The sequence below is a fragment of the Pezoporus wallicus genome, unplaced genomic scaffold, assembly GCF_028554395.1.
Source record: "Pezoporus wallicus isolate ANWC-B61680 ecotype Strahan unplaced genomic scaffold, APGP_CSIRO_Pwel_v1 contig_3486, whole genome shotgun sequence".
Lineage (NCBI taxonomy): Eukaryota > Metazoa > Chordata > Aves > Psittaciformes > Psittacidae > Pezoporus > Pezoporus wallicus.
Window position 1 is genome coordinate 8,769,902 of NW_026642292.1, and position 20,750 is coordinate 8,790,651.

A 20,750-nucleotide genomic window follows, 5' to 3' on the forward strand; every position below is an offset into this window, starting at 1 on the left:
CCTGAAGGACGGCCGCGGAAGGACGGGCGTGCACTGCAACGGCGTGGGACTGCTGGCCCTCTTCCCCGCCCGCCCGCGGCACGGCGGGCTGTGCCGTGACAGCTGCGGTCGTCTCCCTCGGCACAATGACTCCGGGGCTCTCCGGGCCGGCGGCCTCCGCAGCCCTGGGAGCAGGTTATCGGGAGCAAGAGCCTCCGGGTCTGGGAGAACTAGCGCCTCCCCGAAGCTCAGCGAGTAGGTGCTTTGGGGGAGAAGAGAGGGCTGCCAAGAGGCAGGACTGCCTGCCTCCCGAGCAGGGAGAGGACGAGGAAAGGGTGTTCAGGTAAATCGCAAGGAAGGGACTTGGCCAGTCACTCCGGTTTGAGACAGGTGGTGCGTGTGCTCGCTTTCTGCCTCGTTTCTTTGGAGATTTCAAAGAATGGGAGGAACACCCGCTGAAGAATTGCGCGGAGTTGATGGGTCTTCAGCATGTTCACTTTAATATACATAAAAATATAAACTTCATCTTAGAAACAAAAATTGAATAATTTTTCAGGGTAGAGGGTAAGTGTTGGAGTTCCAGTATAGCTCTCTTGCCATTAACGTTCACTTTCAGTAATAGGAAGGATGTCTCTACTAATTACATTTGTACATAAAAATAAAGCAATATATAGACTATTACAAGTTTATGTATACATTGCAAAATCCACTGAGTGTGAGGTATCTGTATAGGAGTCGTTACTGTTTTGTAGGACAGAAATGTGACAGTGACAGTTAAGAAACATAATTGCTTCCAAAGAATTTTTGGCCATTTTTGTACTGAGTGAATGTTTACTGTCTTGGAGTGACATTCCATCAAATTGCACTGTAATTAGAGTTTTTGGTAGCATGCTGCAGTAGCAGCCAGCGTTTGTGAGGTATTTACTGTCAGATTTCAGAACCAAAAACTATACCTGAGCCTGGGCAATTAATTCAGAACTTCTCAGCTCTATAATAAGCATGTAATCTGCACTATTTTTGTTACAACTATAATTAAGAGAGAATTGAAAAAACCCAACAAGGGAAATATGATGATGTTTCACTTACAGGCTGTCTTATTTTAAGTCTTGTTGAATGGCTGTTTTTGAAATCAGTTTGGTGGACATTTTTAGCAGAGAATAATTGACTTTTTCTTATTTGTTCTAGCATTATGTTTATATGTTAGTTTAGTGTCATTCATTAGCAAAAAAAAAAAATCTTGAAAGATTTGTTTTATATATAGGTTTGTTGCTTTAATATGAAGCTGCATTCTGTATTCTAATGTAAAGCTCATTTGGGAGACTTGGAAAGCTCTAGCTGACTGAAAAAAGTGCTGCTGTGAACTCAAGTGGCCTCTAGACACCATGTGATGTGTGCTTGCCAAGTCTGCTGCTTTTGTTTGTAACTGCTGTTATTCATGGCCATGCTGTTTCAGTTGATTATTTCTGAAGGTGCTGCAGTCATTCTGACCCTGGGTATATATGTGTTGATTCACTCTGCCTCATGGGTGCTTCAGGTCATGACAACATAATCACTGCACAGTACGTATGCATGAGGTTGGTGGGTTTTATAAGTTTGGAAGCCCAGGGTAAGAAAGGGGGAGAGCATTACATTTGGATTTTAAATGTCAGCCTGTGCAGTGGTGAAGACTGATACAGGAATGCGTTAAGAGTATTTTTGGAAGAGATACTTACCAGGCCTGTGGTTGGGTTTAGTTGGCTGTTTGGTTTGTTTTTTGTTTTTTTTTCATTCTACAACTTGAGTTGAAAAGTCCCAGTATATTTTTTGACTTATAAAGCATTAATAGTTTGGACCACGAGCAATGGTTTTGTCTGTTGAAACTGCTGACAGTGTTACTATGTACAAGGGTAAGTTTTGTCATGATATGAGGCCTCCTCGGTTGAAGGGGAAAAAAATGCAAATTCTGTAGCATGACAGCTAATTAATATGGAAGTGTAGGAGTTGGTTTCTTTTAGACGCAGCTCTCCTCATGCAGGTAATTTCTTCCTTCTTTTAACATGACAGCAAACTCTAAATGTTTTTCAGTGCTGGCAGTTACAGGTTTTTTCTAGGTTGACTTGATAACTTTGCAAACAGTGTTTTATAGAAAGTATGTGGAACCCCAAATGACTTAACAATATATGTGATTCTATTTACCTGTCCTGAAAATGAAATTAATGATGAAATTAATGGGAATCCTGATTCCCTTCATGCCTCCCCTCTCCCCCCCCCGCCTTTTTTTTCCCCAGTCTAGTTCAAGTGACTGGAAGAGTTGCTCACCCCTAGTAAGAGTGCTCTTTGTGTATGGGGTGATGGTGCAAGGGGAGGTGATCTCCAGTAGCGATTCATTCTTTCTTGGAGCTTGTGATGAACTTCTTGTTCTGTCATTCTCCCGGTCTATGGGACACATTTTTATAAATAAAGTACATGTTACTGAATTATCTTGGGGTTTATACTACAGCCAAATTGACAAAGGGTCTCAAAGCTTTGAATCTGAAGAAGTACTAGTAGACTTAAGTCTGTCATATCAGACTTTGAATCTTAACTGTTAATCATTTTACACTGTCTTTTCCAATGGTTGAGGTGTATGGCTGTTCTTCCTGTGTGCTCAAGTGGTGCAACATAACTATTTGCCAAATCTGTCTGCAAATCTATATGAAGTATAGAATTGTCAAATATTAGAAGAGTAGTACTTGAACTGTAGTACACTTTTTTATCTTTCACTTGTAATACTGGCTGCCACAGTAACTTTTTTCAGCATTTACTCACTGCTGTGTTGAAAGGAAGTAGTCTGGCCTTGCATAGTGTGTTGATCGCTTTAACTTCTGGGTCTGGGTCTGTTCTCTATTCTCTATTTCTAAAAGAAAGTTTCTCACTGTAACAGTATTGTGTAACTTTAACTGTAACTTTGATCTACCTTGGTCTTGGTAGCTGTTATACTGAGATAAATTCAGTTAGGTTTCTAAGACTCTTACACATTTTAGAGGAGTTTCAGCAAGCCCATATTGCTGGATGGTATGTATTTGTTAGAATTGTTTCCTTTAGCAGGTAAGTCACTCTGTAGTCTACTAAAAGAAAAAGAAACGTGGGTGGGAGAACACTGGAGGTGCACTATAGAAACTCAGAGAAGGAAGATAAAGTTGTGTCAAAAAGGAATTCTCATCAGACAGCTTTTTTTTTGAGGCGGAAATGAATAGAATTCCACTTATGGGACTTGCAGGCTAATGATGCTAGGCTAGGCTAAAGTTGCAGTTGTGCAGTTTACTCACGTTTTCTGAACCAGATTAAGATGTGATTGAGTACTCTTAAGATACTTCAAAATCACACAGGAATGTGCTGAGAGAGAATTAGCAGTAGATGCTACTTCCAAATGTTTTAATGAATAGGAGGAATAATTAAGAAACATACTCAAAAGAAAATACATTAAATTTCAGCATAAACAGCATTAACAGGTGGTAAATACATGATCCTTTCCAACCCTACCTATTTTGTGATTCAATGGTAATATAAAATGATGGCTTTAGTGACATGCAACTGATGTTCCTTATTTATCTAATTTTACAAATGCTCTTTATTCCAACTATTCAGTGACATTATGGGAGCATTTAGTTACTTTAACATTTTGTGTTCTTTATATAAGTGTTAAACTAAACTACTCGCATGCCTTATTTTCTTATTCTTTTTGGGGTGGAGAGCAGCTCATTAAAGTATGAACTTTGGAAACCCTTAAGTATTGCAGAATTACATCCCAATGGCATATTCTTAAATAGAAAAGTGTATCTTCCTGGTAATCTTACAGATTTGAGGTAATTATCTAAATTAGTTACTTTACATGTAACTGTAAGTATGTAGACATATGTAATATGTTAATAACATGAGCTAGATGAGACCATGTTCCATGCAGATAAACTCATGCAGTATTCCAGCATTTTTCAAAGCTTCATCATTTACAAAGTGTAGCAAGAATCATTTGTAGATGTATCTGGCTATATGTAGCTTGGTGTACTTCACAAGTTTGACAGGAGGGATAATGCTGGGTATGTTTCTTAAAAGTTGGAGGAACAGTTGATTCTTCTGATAGCACAGACTTCACCTTGTTTTTGGCAAACAAATGATTTGTTTTGATGCTAGACTGGAAGTGAAATTGGTTATGAGGGTTATAGAATGGTCACTAGTTTAAGGAAAGGATTGGTGTGTCTCAGTGAGCAGCTGAAGTGAAATTAAGTATTTAAAAAAAAAACAGTGGCTTTTTTGGAATTAGTGGAATTTTGTGGAGGGGGCTATTATAGATGCTAAAATGTCCCTGAGTCAAAAAGTGTTTGGATGAGTTCAGTGAAGAAAAATGCCTGGGGGTATCTAAAGTCAGAGATACTGTGGCTTAGGACACTTCATTTACAAGGGTTTTTTAAAAAATTTGGAATGTTTTCTGAGGTTTATTCTTCTGGGTTTGTGCTATTCCCATGGAGCTGCCTCTTTGACGGTGGTACAGAAGTGACATACTGAGGTTGGTGGTCTGTTGGTCTGGCAGACAGAGCCATTCCTATGTTGTAATGACCAGTGAGGTAGCTTTGAAATGCTTTGGTTTGATCATTTGAAAATACACTTAGTGCTGTTTTGATACTGTTTTGCCTAAATAACAAACCCTGATTGGTGTCAGGGGCATTAATTGTGATAGAACATGCAAAGGTTACAAGCAGGAAATGCAAATGCTGCAGATGTGAAATACACAGTGTATCTTAACCACATGCATTGTTCATTGATTGCGTTCTAGATGGTTGAAGTTGGAAAATATGCATAATTGATAAACTGCTGTTTCATTGGGTCTTCCAGGTGTATGACAGTATTTATTAACTAACTGCTAAAGCAGCCTTTACAAAACCCAAAACAAAACAGGATACTTAAAGTAAAATGAAGTAGGTTGTAAAAAGTTAATCGTTGTTCTTATTTGTGATACTTCAGGAGTGTGGATAATATATATGTCTGAAATGGCTTAACTTCTGTTCGTGCAAGTTGTTAGGGTGCTTACTGTAGCAGGGGTGCAGAAGTACCTCTTCATACAGATAAATAATGTTTGTTCAAATAATAAAGTATATGAGTGCTTAATACTTTTTTTTTCTATAACAAAACTTTTCTCAGTATAAAGTAGCATAGGTATAGAAATTAAAAAAACAGAAGCTTTTCTGTTCATTAATTTTTCTAAGCTAATGATGAAAACAGCTACATACTTATGTAGTTTTGCAATTTAAAGCACTGAATTGAGTTCTGTGTATTTTGGATAGAGGGCAATTAGTAGGGAAACCCTTGCTTATGTCTGTGGCTTACTATGAGCTGTTTAGTCAACTGTGTTAGAGGCAGATAACCTCTGATGGAACTGTAGGTGCCTGGTAATTGAAGGTTAAAAGTCTGTTCTTCTGTGTGTGTATGGGTAAATCCTGCCTTCCTCATCAGCTTCCAAACTGAAAATGTACAGAGTTGTTGGGTGAATAATCTATGCAGAGAAGACCTGAATGTAAATTAAAAGGCGGCTGCTATATAGCAGAGCTTACCCTGAAAGATATGCACACGAATTTGAAGTAAGTAGATTTCTTGACATAATTCAAGATAAATAGAAATAAGGAGATTTTTTTTCCTGCAAAAAGTGGGTAGGTACATTATTAATACTTTCTTTCACTGTAAAATTGAGATACTGTTTGTGGCTCTGAAGGGCTAGAGTGTTAATTATTAAAAAAAAAACCAGTGTTTTCACTTTCCTGTTTATACCCCAATCTTCAAATTTTATTTTTTGAACAGTTGATATAGATCTTTAATATTTTGCAATAATTTTATTGCAGTATTTACCTCAGAGAATAAAAGAATGCAGGGCATTGCATTACATAAAGATCCATGTAGAAACTGAACAGGAAGTACTTGGATAGTGATGAGGTTTATCTGTGGGAAGATACTGATCAGTATAGTAATTGAGTAATTTTCTAGAATATTGTTCCTAAAGTAGCTTTTGAGATAGCGGTGGGTGTTATTCATTCTTTCTTCATTTGGGAGAAGGTGATGATCTCTGTTTCCTAGTAAGGAAAATTGCTGGGGAAGTTGGATCCTCCACTGATTTCAGGAATCTCCAGGACAAATGTATGACCCGCAAGAGCTCTGTTTGCATATCTAACTGTTCTTTTGTATCTCAGACTGTTCTTAAATTATCTTAAGCACTGGCTCAGCAGGATGTTGAGTTTAGTGATCTGTTTGCCTTCATGTGTGGAACTTCAACAGGTACTATTCTTCAGGACCAGTCCTGAATGTATGGCCTGAATTCCAGCAGTCTGTAGTTTCTTCAACCACTACAGGACCTTTATAAAAATGGCTGACTTGAGGTAACATGCTATTAGTAGTTAAGGGTAAAAATACATTTTTCTGGGTTCAGGGTAAATTCCACTTCATGTTACTGGATGATGGAGTGCATTCCTAGCCTTTTTGAAAGTGTTGTGCAAGTATAGATAGATGTATTTGTGCTGAAAAATCCTGTGTATGTTGGCAGTAACATTCTGAAAAACTGCTTCTCTGCTGATTGAAATGATCCTGAAATAGGGAACAAACTTCAGAAATTCCAGATTCCTGAAGTTCTCTGATTTTTAGAAAAAAAAAAACAACCAAAAAACCAAAATAGGCCACTTGCTGTAACGGTTCTTCCATTTGCTCACATTGGTTTCTCTTCACTCAAACATGGCTACCAGATTCGAAGTTGATGATCCTATAATAGTCCTTCTAGAAGGGGGGTGTGTGTGTGTGTGTGTTGGATAATATCGCCTAAAACAAACAAACAGAAAACACAAACAACAGCAAAACCACAAGAAAAAGAAACCGAAACACCCTTGGCTTTATACCAGTGACCGCTAGAAGCAGCTGAGAAATGCTTGATTCCAGTCTTTAAAACTGTGTAATAATATTTATCTGAAAATGTTCCAGGTGAATGCTGTAATCTTTTGCTTGATGCTAGGTTGACCAGCAAACGGCTTAAGTAGATTTGCTTGTATTTCAGATATCACAGTATTATCAAAGTAGACAGTGAGAAGTGGTAACAAATCAGATTAGTTTAACTCACTAACACTCTTGGACATTCAAGGGTTACCAAACTGAAGTTGTTTGTTTTTTCTGAGGGTAAGTTGTTCTAACTCCCAGTCCCTGTGTTACAGTGACAGAACTGTGGGATACACTTTGAGAACCTCAGAAAAGAGAGGATCCTGAGTGGACAAACAGAACTCTCTCAGATGTTCAAGAAGAACATGTAAACATGTTCTGAAGTTTTACAAGACCTATTCAGTTTCATAGCTTTAGCAAGATTAATGCAGTTAATGCAGTTGAGCTGGTAGAAGGCAGGACTACTGTGTTAACTCTTGATAATCCAAAGTGGTGTAAATTAGAGAGTGCTGGCACTACTCTGTGTCAGGAGGCTAGGTTAACATTTAGGAACTGCAAAATACCTCTTCAACATCAACTTTCTATGATGCCTCCATTAAAAACACTTTGATATACACTTGTATTTTAACTGTCTTACTCTTTTTTTTTCATAATATTTATTTCCATGAACTTGATTGTATTCACTTTTGTTTTTGTCAGGATTGCCTTAATGATACAAAGCTCCTTCAGCTCTGTAATACTGTATTCTTTAATATATACATGTGTAGATGGCTTCTTATATTCTAGTTCTAATACTTAAGTAGTTATTGCTTTTATTTTTTTTGTCTGTTCTTGAGAATGGGTGTTACTGACCTGCAGTTGATGAACATTGACATGAGTGTTTGTCACTACAGAAGTCTAGGTCATTTCAGGCCACTTGTTTGGTCTGCTGCAGATTATACTTTCCCTTTCTGTATTTCTAAATAATAAATAGATGTTCCTGGTTTTGGAAAGGAAATGTACATTCTTGAGGATGTTTGCCGCACTGCTATTTTTCCTTCTCTTTCCACTCTATAGTGATTGTAAGGACCTGCCATGCTACAAAGCACAACTGCGCTCTGATTTCTGTTCTTTTGTACTACAGCTACTAGAAATAATAAAAACAATGAGCCCCATGTTCTTATTTCTATTTTGTATTAAGTGTCTCATGAAGCTTTCATGGTAGCATTTAATTATTAGTTGCATAACTTCATCTTAATGGAATAAGGTGCTATATAGTAATGCTGATAGTAAAGACATTTTTAATCTTTTCAAATACCGTGGTTTTGGTGTTGCTATCAGTTTATGATTAGTCTACTGGTTCTAGTGGTGACCTTACTAGGAAGAAAACTTTTTTTAATGAGCTTAGATGTGCTCCAAAAGATGCCCACCAGTTTAAAAGGCTGTGTGTGAATCTTTTAAGATGGCAGTGGGCTGAGGTGTGCAACTGTTTTTTGGTTTTTTAAAAGATGCTACTTGCAAGGTTCATGCATTTAGGAGAAATGTAGAAAATATACATGATAGTGAAAGGATGAGGAACTGCATTCAAAGATGGGTGATGAAATAAAACGTGCTGAGTTACTTTCCTCCAGGACTGCTGCAAGTTTCTTGCTAAAAGAAATTCAGAAAACCCCTGAATGATCTGTGGGAGTTCTAAATACAGAAATTGGGAAGTGATTTCTGTCTTGTGATCTGTGCAGAACTGGCAGGGTCAACATTGCAATGTAATGTCCTGTTCTTAGTAATAATTTTGAAAATTTGGCATAAAAACAATTTGAGGGCTGGAAATAACATTTTGAAGAGTGATGCATTTAGACTTCAGTCTTGTTGGCTAATCAAAAATAAAGTCTGAGAGGTATCTTTATTAGGTGTATTATGGCATATTCAGATGATTTTTAAGTAGCAAATCATTTAGTTTGAGGGATATGACTCAGCAAATGGGTACTTCACCTTAAAAAAAAAAGAAGGCAGTTACCCCAATGAGGGAGTGCAGATAGTGACAGATACATGGGTAACTGTGTGGTGTTTTTTTGGTTTTTTTTTTTTTTAATATATTTTAGAACAGCCAAAATATACTGAAATAATTTTTGTACAATGAAAATTTGAGACTTTTCTATGTGAAGACAGAAGAAACATAAATAGATTACAAATAAGCCATGTAGTCTCATCTGCTGCTATTAAGTTTGTATATTCTTTCCATACTTTTACTTTGGGCATCATACTTAAAAAACTGGACTCTTGGAAAAAGCTACCGAGAGAACTGGGGAATTTCTCTGTTTCTTGGGGGCATGGTGGAAATTGGGATTTTTTTGTGGTTGTTTGTTTTGGGGTTTTGTTTGTTTTAAATCTTGAGTCAAACATTTTATTCATTACAAAGGTAAGAATGAAATATGGTCTGTTTTAATGTTAGACTGCTTTAATGGATGTTCTTATAGAATCATAAAATATTTAGGGTTGGAAAGGACCTTAAGATCATTTAGTTCCAGAGCCCCTGCCATGTCTTTAAATCAGTTTTATTTGCATCATTGTTAGTTTGAAAACATGCTTTTGTAGGTTCCTCTGCTCCAGTTGCCCTGTTGGAGAAGCTGGAAGACTAGCTAGTCTAGGGGATGGAGAATTTATAGATGTATTTTTAGTTGACTGCACTGCTTTTCTGTAAAACTAAGTTTCCAGCACCTTGATTTTGTGTCATACATGAATCTTTTAATGATATGATTGAAACTAAAAAGTGCTATATATTGACTACTTTGGATAGCAAAAGCGTCTTCTCCAAATTAAATTCTGGAAAAATGTCTGTGTGTGTGTATATATATGTACATAGAGCCACACAAATGTAGTTTGCTTATTTTTGGTATTGCTCCTTTGGTTTTGTGTTTTCTAATCCAGTTATGGAGAAAACTGCACTAGTATCCAGGAATTTGATCATGAGAGTTCTGTAGATGAATCTTGCATATTCACATTGCTGAATGGTTGTCCTAAATGAAAAGGAAGCCAGTGCTATCTGTATTGTAATAGTTGAAATGTACTAAACATAGCTAGTTTTTGCTAAGAAAGGCAATGACCTTTTTGTTTATTCACTAAAATAGACAACTAATAGGTTACTAATAACCAGTATCAAAGTACATTAGTAGCTTGGTGGGTTGTTGAATATGCCTGTTCAGGGCTGGAAGCTGTTGTTGAAAGGTAGAAGAAAAGGTACAAGAACACTTGCAGTGTGATTTCTAAGACTCCCAATTACAAAATTATCCTGACCTTTCTTTTAAGAAGTTCTCTTGCCATTGCTCTGGTTGCACTGCGCATTAGTTTGAGTTTTGCAGTCGGTTTGTGCTGTTAGTTAGAGCCATTAATTTCAGTAATATATAGAGAAGATAAAAGTAAGCTCAACAGTTTTGAATCTCTGATTATTGTGGTATGCGTAAATACATGTTTGGATCTTGTTAGAAAAGTACTTCAGAGATTTCAAAGTTGAGTGATTTCTTTAGGGATTATTTAAGCATTACTTTATTTGCATGGAACACTTTGTGAATAAACTGACATTTATGATGATGCTAAATGTTTTCAAAATACTTGTTGTACTGTGGTGTCATAGCTGTGATGGTCAAGAGTATTTTTTGAGTGGTTAAAGCACAATCTAATCTGTGGTTACCGTGTATTTTGCTATTGCTTATTGAACTCAATGGTTGGACTCTGGCTTGTCCACAAGCTTGTTTGTGGCTGTTTTCATTAGTTAGTCCAAAGAGAAGATACTGCTCACAAACTTAGCTTCCCGTATTTCATACTGGAATAACATACAAAATGTTCCAAAATGGAAAGCTTACATAGGAAATATCATAAACGGTCTTGTTAATTGAGGAGAGGGAGCACTTACAGTTGAGAGCTGATATTTTTGGCAAGAGTTCAGCTTTTGACATTGGTGTTGCAATTGTGTTGTGGGTTTTTCCAGCGCAAACATCTGGAAAATACTGTGACTTAATTGATAAAAAAAATGCAAACCCTCAATATTTTCTTACAAATGCTAGTCTAATGGCAATTTATTTTCCTGTGGGGAAAAAAAAATAATAAATTTGGCTGCTGTATGTGGCAAAGAGAATGTAGCATTGACTTTGAAAAAACACAGGATGTTTATTATGTCATCTATTCCCAATATTTTGTGAAAGATTGTGTGACTTCATAAAAACAGTTGAAACAGTAAAAATACTATGCCTGCAAAAGACATATTAAGGAAACTGGTTTGTTTGGATAGATGCTCTTTAAGCTCTGCTGTGTTAAATTATAAATAAATTTGGGAAGTTTTGTTCTGGTTTGGGTATTGGTGTTGGTTGTGTTTTTTTGTATGTTTTAGGGTTGGTTTTGGTTGGGGTTTGGTGTTGGTTTTGCTGTTGGATTTTGGTTTGGTTTGTTTTTTTTTAGGGGGTCGAGTTTATTTGTATACTTGTTTCATTTAGTAATCTGAGAAGCTTTCAGCAGCAATACATTTTGGACAATAACAAAAGCTAACTTTGATGTTTGTGCTGTTGTGAATATTGTGGAAGAGATCTGCTGGGTGGTTTGATTAATGAAACAGTAACTGGAGATGGATGTAGGATATGTTTTGTACTAAATAGTTTGGTCAATGTCAAAATGTAATGGCAGGTGAAACTGCATAACTCAGGTTCTTGCAGTTTTCTGTAGTCCCATTGAAAGTGCCCATTTATTGATAAGCAGAACTGTTTAAGATGTAGTAATGCCTATGTGAAAGACATGTGAATATTAATAGTCTTATTTATTGGGAAAACAAATGCAAAATGTATTAAACTCCCATATCAGGTCAGTTAAGAGAACAGATGTAGGATTCTTAGTTTCAGTTCATGTGACTTGATCTTCAGGAAGTACTTCTTGAGGAAGGATTTCTGACTGTAAAGAAAACTTAGTTTAATTTACATTTGTTTTCAGAGCTTTCTTAAATTATTATTAGAAACATGCCTGCCTCAGAGTCTTGGGAGCTTGTGTTCAAACATGTTTCAGAGATCATTCAACCTGCTAAAAAAAACGTGGTTGGAGTATGTTATCCAAACTCTTCATAGAATAATGTTTATAAGTAGTAAGAAATACTTTTGCTGCTGATGTTTTACTTGGCTGTTGTTTTGAGTGATGGCATTCGATTTCATATTTGAATGGAAAGATTGTAGAATTATTGATGTTGGTGAAGGTAGACTAACTTTGAAGTCAAAATGAGCGTTTGTGTCTGGTTTGGTGATCTAGTACCTCCAAGCATTCCTGTTAGCTGTCAGTTGATTGAAGAAATAATTACCATTGTTCAATGGCTTTCAGCTAAAGTTTGCTGTATCTTGATCTGATTGCTGATGTTCTTGATGATTTGCATGGGATGTGCAAAGGAAAATGCAAGTTTGCCAGTGGATTATCATTTAGTAACGATAAAATGCCTGCAGGGATTGTCAGGTGTGTGGGGGGGCAGAGAGCTGGCCTACAGGGACAGTGGCTAATACCCTGACACTGTGGCGTGGAGCATTTTAGTAGTGCTCTTGCAGTATGTTGCTGATAATGACCAGAGTAACTTCACTTTTCCTGAAGTTAATGTAATCATCCATTGTTACAGAACATAATTTTCTTTCAGAAAGATGACAGTTCTTTTAAGAAATTCCTAGGCAGGAACTTATTTTTTGAAGGCTTCCCTTGGGACTGAAACAGAAAAGAAAAAGTTACTTATAAACTGTGCTCGGTATTTTGTAAGTTTTTCACTGAAACAAAATTCTAGAAGCCTGCTGTTGCGTAATGAACACTCAGGTACAAGAACTGTCAGTGAATTTTGAACTTTCAAGGTGCTTACACTTGTTACTCCAAAAAAATAGTTTTACTTAGCTTCCAATTCTTAGACTGTGTATGTTTTAGTCTTTGAGAAGAAGCAGCAATTAAAGGTTGGACTTCCTGTAACTTGTTTGAGCAAGTTGATGAAACTTGACAGTACTAGGCCCTTGAATCTGAGTGACTGAGGATGATGATGGTGGTAGTGGTAAAGAGGGAGGACGGATTCAGGTATGGAGGGAGTCTTGCAAGTCTCGTCTTTGCCATACCCATTGCAGGACTGAAGGGGACTTTTGGATGACTAAATTCCTTCAGTTGTGATTTAACCTACCAGATTGCTCCTTCGAGCTGGCTGGGTTTCTTGTGTCTACTGCTCTTGTGGGACAGTTGCTCAAGGATGTCAGTTTTCTAGTGGCTAGGAGTTGCTTTTGAAAAGTGATCAGATGAGTCTTTGAAAAAAGTTCCAGTTGAGGAGCAAGAAATAGAATCATAGAATAGTTAGGGTTGGAAAGGACCTTAAGATCATCTAGTTCCAACCCCCCTGCTGTGGGCAGGGACATCTCACACTAAACCATGTCACCCAAGGCTCTGTCCAACCTGGCCTTGAACACCCCCAACGATGGAACATTCACAGCTTCCATTGTGAAGCAACCATTCCAGTGCCTCACCACCCTCACAGTAAATAACTTTCTCCCTATATCTAATTTAAACTTCCCCTGTTTAAGTTTGAGCCCGTTACCCCTTGTGCTGTCACTACAGTCCCTAATGAAGAGTCCCTCCCCAGCATCCCTATAGCCAGCCCCCTTTTTAGATACTGGAAGGCTGCTATGAGGTCTCCATACAACCTTCTCTTCTCCAGGCTGAACAGCCCCAACTTTCTCAGCCCGTCTTCATACGGGAGGTGCTCCAGTCCCCTGATTATCCTCGTGGCCCTCCTCTGGACTTGTTCCAACAGTTCCATGTCCTTTTTATGTTGAGGACACCAGAACTGCACAGAATACTCCAAGTGAAGTCTCACAAGAGCAGAGTAGAGGGGCAGGATCACCTCCTTCGACCTGCTGGTCACGTTCCTTTTGATGCAGCCCAGGATACGGTTGGCTTTCTGGGCTGCGAGCGCACACTGAAGCTGGCTCATGTTCATTTTCTCACCGACCAACACCCTCGAGTCCTTCTCCCCAGAGCTACTCTGAATCTCATCTGTGCCCAACCTGTAGCTGTGCCTGGGATTGCTCCGACCCAGGTGTAGGACCTTGCACTCGGCATGTCAATGATCATCAGGTCAAATGGAAAGAAGGGAACCTTCAGGAAAAATCTTAATACCATTGGTGCCTTAAGTGTGGTAGTCACTGACCTGATACTTAATTGACTGTTCATAAGGTTGTACAGAAAATTATCTTTATTTGCAGATGTTGTTCAAATGTACAATAGTATTTGCTACTTGTTGAAATATTTTTAACCTGGATATATTTTATGAAGTAAAGGGTCTCTGTTAACATATGAGAGCTGGTGTTTCAAATTTGAAGTTTTTTGATTATATTTTGTTCTGCAGGATCTTTAAAAGTGATATTTCTTTGAAACATGTATGATCCTGATATGACCAGCTCTTACTGCAGAGAGAATTGTGCTTGAAACTTGGATTTGCAAAGTAAAGATTGACTTTTATTTATGTGTATTTATTTACAATAATCAAGGTATCTTCTTTCAGTCCTCAATTGACAGTTTAAGGATTAATGGTAATTGTAATAAATATAGAGACATGAGAGGTCTGTAAGGATACACAAAATCTCTGCTAATTTGTAGTGCTTTTACATGGGTGATGGGTTAGATATTCTGAATGAAACGAAGTTCAGACTGTTTGTTGGAACCTGAAGGTGAGGGCTTCTGTTAGGTTCGGTTTCCTTTCTGTGAATGGGAACCAGAACCTTACTAGCAACACTGGTGTGTCCACTCTTAAATTACTGTCATGAGTCAAATCTTCCACTTCCCCAGTATTTTTTAGTTTTCCTAAACAGTGCTCTACTTCATCTTCAGCATAAGAAACATCTGTAAATGAAGATTAGGTTAGTCTTTTTGTGTGATAGTAATCTTGTGACTAAAATGTTAATAAACAAAAAAATCTTACTATTGTTTTTAGTTTTGTGACATGCCCCAGTAGGGTAAGTGTACACTTCTTTGTGCACTGGCTGTGTAGCTTCAGGCTGCTTCAGTGTATTGCATTTTTTTCAAAAATACTGCAGGCTTTTCCCCCCTTCCTTCTCAAAGCCTGAATGGGCTTTAGAAAAGCAAACCGCAAGTGCTGTATTGCAGCTCACATTGCTTTACATATAATTGAGTATTTCTGAAATACACTGCTAGCGTCCAAGAGTTAACAGTGTTTATAACTGAAATGAAAAGAAAGTATTCCTGTAGTGCTAAGTACATTCGAATGATTATTTGAATTGTACAGGAAAGTGGTGTTTCAGCAACTGTAACATAAGCCCTGCAATGCTTGAAGTGTTGCATGTTTTACCATTCAGGTTTTGTACCTCTTTTTCGCTTTGACACATTTTGCTAGGTTTGAGGTGTTGGATGAATATTTCAAACACCACATATCAGGATTTATTAATAAAATAATACTGTGAAATCCTGTATGTAGTTACTACATAACCTTTAGGTTACATATGCAATTTTACCTGCCCAAAATGCTGTAATAACTTTGCTTATTTGTCCTCAGTGGCTAAGAGAAATATATTTGATAAATGTAAAGATTGTCTTTAAGTCAAGATTTTCTATGAAGTTGAGGCAATAAAACGCAGTTTTAATATGAATGCTACCGTTATGGGTAGTGCTATATGAAATGTAGAGCAATAATTCCTCGGGTTTTAGGACCTTCCAAGCTTCTTGGGGGAATTCCAAATTTTCTTTCCAGAAAACATTTTTTTTCTTAGAATTCTGATTTATGAACTTGTATGTGCAATGCAGTATTTTTAATAATTTAAGGTTATGTGGAAGTTCTCTAGTAAACTACTTTAAATCTTCTATAACTCTTTGATCAAGCAGTGTAATTGCATGCTGGGGATGTGGCGTGTCAGTGTAATCCATGTTAGAATTTTTTTTTTTTTTCCCTTCTGTGTGCATTCTGTAGTTATTTAACCTCAGACAATCTTTTTCATGGAAACCATACTATTCAAGTGGCTGTTCAGTAATTCTTTTCATCCTTGTATTCATTCTTGCCTAGTTTCAGACATTATTTCATGCATCCTTGCACAAATACAAGTTATCTGTCACTCTAAGTGCTTCTCAGAGCTCCCTGAATTCACTTTCATAATAAAACTGGGCAAGTTCATGTGGTGGTACTCTTGCTTACATCTGAGTACCAAGGCATAGAAAGCTCAGAGTTAGCAAGTATCACTGAATTTTGTAGAAAGGTAGTGGGTCTCAGAGGTCTGAAGCTATTATAAATACAAAAATGGACAGTCTGGTAGAAGGGAAGGAATCTGCCTTGAAAAAGAGGCTCCTGGTTGAACTTGTTTGAAGAAGCATAGCCCTCTCTGTGAAGAAGAACACTCTTAACAGAATCTGTACACAGCCAGATTCAGCTGGATTTTTTTTAAAGCCAGGAGGACATATTTTTGCTTAGATAACTAATGTTTTATGTGCGTTCTGTAAAATAACATGATTTCTTCCCCTTAAGAAATGGTCTTGCTAATACACTTTTTAAAATACATTTTGATTGAATTTGTAATTCAGAAGAGTTAAAACTTGTATTTGACTTTCTTAGTCTCTTTACTCTTGTTTTTGCAACCCTTGCACCCTGGACATGCAGGTTATGATATCATGTTGAGTTTAGGCTGATTCAACACCATGTTGTCATTGAAAGGAGCTGTTACTTCAGTATCCTGTTGGCATCCCTCGTGCCAGCCTAAGTACTCCCATGGCTATACAGACTAGGATCAGGAAACTGATGTAATTCAGAACTGAGTAAAAAATAAATAGAATGATTTCCTCATTAGACTTAATGTGTGGCAGCAGAAGCAGCTAAATCAGCACAGTAGAAAGAACAGAAAAACGACGAGGATTCTTCTTAGTATAAGCCTGGGGACTTAAAAACTGGCAGAAGACAGTGGAAAGAATTCCATTGTTCCAGTCTGTTGTCATAACTAGGAGGGAGGAAAGGTGAGTACCAGATTGTTCTGTGCATTTTGTTTCCCAATTTTAGTGCTAGCTGATCTCTAATCATCAGTATTATCATCATTCAAATCTAGCTCTTCTGAGAATTGTTTCAAAGGAAAGGAATATCTAAGGATTAAGAAAGTTGTATTATGTAGAGAGCATTTCTTAAGCATTTGTCTTTTTGTGTTAGTACAACAACCATGAAGGAGACAGATCTGTTTACATTATCTCTCTTTACCAAACCTGAAATTTACTGCTTTTCAGAGAAGTCAATGTTGGGAAATTGTATATTAATTCTTAAGGCTCATAGTCATGCAGTACATCAAGTGACAGTTTTGACACCCCTCAGTTCTCAGTTCATGGTTGCAGGAAGCAAATTGATTAATGTAATTTATACAGCAAATCTCCAGTGATCTTATTCTTGGTATTATATTGAGGGTCTTGATAACGAAGTATTCCTAAGTCTAAATTAATTTTCCATATTTGTAAATATCAAGCTCAACTTCTGAATACAAAACTTCTGTTAAGTTTTATCCATGTGATGGTTACACTGGGGGGGAATCCCTAAAATCAGTCAGGTCTGTATATAAGTAATTACAGAAAGTGATGCTAAAACACATCTGCCAATATTGACAAAAATGTCAAAAGCCCAATTGCAAAGGACATTTTTGTGTGGCAACCCTTCTGTTCAACCTTTTGGACCCTGTGAAAATTGTTACAGTGTTGTATATAAAAGCTTTTTTGAGGGCTTGTTTGTAGGGTGGGTTTTTGGATTTTGTTTATTTTTATAACATTATTTCTGTAGTATATTGATTCTCTAGATTACTCAGCTCATTAACCTGTCTGGTTGAAAATTTTGAGAGCTAAGCAATAGCTAAGAAATAGGGAGACTTGATTCTGCTTAGCCATGTACTCCAGAATTATTTCCAGAAGAAGGAAACAGTTTGGCTATGTGCACTTAAGAAGCAGATCCTTCCCTCTGTGTATCACAGTATAAGAGCTATATTATTTTCCTCTCTGGTGTCAGCAAACTGAGAATGAAAGAAGACCCAACAGCTGCAGGTGGCTACTAAGATTTGTCAGATAGTTACAAAAAATGTGCTGGCCAATGAAAGAAGACTAATAGAATGGGAGAAGAGCATTGCTTACAGAATACTTGAGTTTTGGAAAGAGTTGAGAACCAAATTCAAGTCACAGAGCACAAGAACTTTCATAACCTTCCTTAGATGTTTAGTTCTGGGCTTATTTTTGTAAAAAGAGTCTGTGTGCATGCAGTAGCTTCCAGATATTTGAAGTATGGTGTTCTGCATACGTGCATGTAATATATTACCTTTTTTTGAAAAGCTACTTTTATAAGTATGTGTAAGGATGTTGTTTACTCTTTGTTACCTCATCTTTGATGAGTGAAAATTCCGGTAAGTTGGGCTTGTGAAATTGTCTGGTCACTTGCTGCCTTACTAGAGATACTAGAGAAGTGCAAATTAGTTGTAATTATAGTTTCCTGCAGAAGGCTGTTAACTATCAGTCGGATTAGAGTCAGTTTTATAGTATTTTTTAGAATCTAAGTAATGTAATTGCAGTTGAACATAGTTGTTGGGTTTGCTCAACTTCCTCCGCCCCCTTCCACTGGGAGCTGATTGTTTAAAATAGCAGACTCTGGATCTTGGTGTCTAGCTTTGATCTTTAAATATCTCTGCAATCATTACAAAGTCCGTGTCTTAATTATTTTTTTTCCTTCTGTAGTACCGTGTGCTGTTTGGTGCATTAGTTGTTCTCACCAAGTGGTACTGGTTAGTTGAAAGTGTATTCATGACATACTTAACTGAAATACTCGTAACTGTCTTGTTCTCCCTAAGATTTTAATTTTTGATTAAATAATTAGTTAGCTAATGCAGGGTAAAAGAACACAATTTTGTTTACCGTTGAGCACAAATGGCAGAGGGGCTAAAATCGGCTGGTGTGTGGAGGTTTATGTGATGATACCACTTAGTGTTGAGAAGGGAGCAGTGCAAGAATGCTGTCCTCCTGTTTAGATGTTTCAGGCTCTAACCGCTGAGAGTGATGAAAATGTACAACCCCTCCCTTTAAAAAAATCCTCATGATAGATCAGATGCCAATTATAGCTCTGTTGGTGTGGTTGGTTTGTTTGTTTTTTTAATTTTTTAAAATTGTGCCTCCTTTAATAATGAAACTGTGGTGCTGATCTTAAGCTCTGTAGATCAGTGTGGTCTCTACTCTCCCTACTCTGTTTCCTTTTAATTCCTCTTCCAAGAAAAATTTAAATTGGATATTCTCTTAAATTATCTACCCAATGACTTTGGTCCATTTAAAGTCATAATGAGGACAAATGAGTTAGTAGTTTCCTGTAATGAAGGCTAATCCAGTAACATCATTGTTTAAATTTTGTATTCACATCTGCAAGTTCCCTTGTCTTCACTAAGATTTGAACTTGGCAAAAGATGGAATATAAGCCCTCTCACTTTGTAGTGAAGAGACTACTTATTTTTCAATAGGCTTCCTACTTTTATTTCTCAACTACCGTCAAGTTTTCCACTAGCTCTTTTGTACTAATTGATAGCTTGTATGCTCTACTGAATTTGTTGATACCTACTATGTTAGCAGGCAAGTATAAAGCTTAACTGCTTCTTTGTAAGTTTGGTGGTTAATCGGATTGATGCTTAAAAAGAAAACTACATAGAAAAAGGTATTTTTCTTCATATAGAACAGCACACTAAACCAAATTCTCACTTGATATTCTAATCTTTAGCCATCTTCAATAGTTAAGTAAAATGTGAATCTGTAAAATACAGCTGTTTCCTCTGTCATGGTTCTGTGAATTCTGTGTTGGTATTCGTGTTACCATTTCTTAATCTAGAATCTTAATCTATACTGGCATTAAAGCCTAAGTTGCTTAGAAGTATTCTGTGTACCTGTTTTAGTATGGCTTTGGGCTTTGGAAGAAAACGTGTAATAGAATTTATACTAACAACGCCATAAGGGCAAAAATATGTGCATCTGTTGAAATGTTTCATATGGCTGCTGTTTGTGCCTTCTTTCAGAGCTGCTACACTAACTTAAATACCTTTATTTCAAGTTAAAGTTCCCAACATTTATGAACAGAAAGTAATATTTGGTCTCTAGTGTAGAAGTGTTTGTTGTTAATGATTGAAGTAATTAATAAAAATATTTTATTTTTGTTGTTGTTTCCCTCTTCCCCTTCGCTTTGTTTTGAGAACAGAATAGAATACAATCTGTTATCCTTTTTCTTTTTTGTGTGTGTGTTTTCAGGCTCGGATAGCGTTTTTACAAGGGGAAAGAAAGGGTCAAGAAAATTTGAAGAAAGATTTAGTGAGAAGAATAAAAATGTTAGAGTATGCATTAAAACAAGAAAGGTATGTATACAAATTGTTCAGCTTTTATCTGACCTGGAAAACTTTACAGACTAAAAGGAATTCAGTCATGTTGTGTAAACTGTCTTTACTAGGAGGTTCTCTGTTACTTTGTCTAAGATGTCTTTATGGTTGGTCATCTTTACACTGCATTTTCTTACAACCTTTAGTGTCTGCTATCATTAAAAGTTGAATAATTTTCAAATTGTTTGGATTCGCATCTTAATCACACGAAGTGCAAATTGGACAGTCTCCCTTTTCTGAGTTAGAGTAATGGTGTACTAAGTAAGAATAAATGTTCCAAACATTTATATCTTAACTACTGTACCTTTATCTGCTCTTACGTGTTAAGCTTGAAAGAATGAAAAATACTGTTCTCTTGATTCTCTACAACTATTGTGTATGTGTTGCATGATGAAAACTGTTTTATGTCAGAATGGAATCCTTCAAAAGTTAGCTTTACATTTTGAAATATGTCTTTTTTTT

At 36.8% G+C, this 20,750-nt stretch overlaps 1 protein-coding gene across 6 annotated transcripts in view; it reads left to right on the forward strand.

The window, feature by feature from the left end:
* Positions 1-20,750, forward strand: part of STRN3 (striatin 3) — a 63,097-nt gene that overhangs the window by 810 nt on the left and 41,537 nt on the right. For 5 of the 6 annotated variants that reach the window (XM_057428662.1, XM_057428661.1, XM_057428664.1 and 2 more), the window contains exon 2: positions 20,164-20,267. In XM_057428662.1, the coding sequence (XP_057284645.1) occupies positions 20,164-20,267 (104 nt within the window). Of the gene's footprint in view, position 1; positions 323-20,163; positions 20,268-20,750 lie in introns of those variants that run through there. The other variant, XM_057428666.1, reaches the window with a different exon arrangement.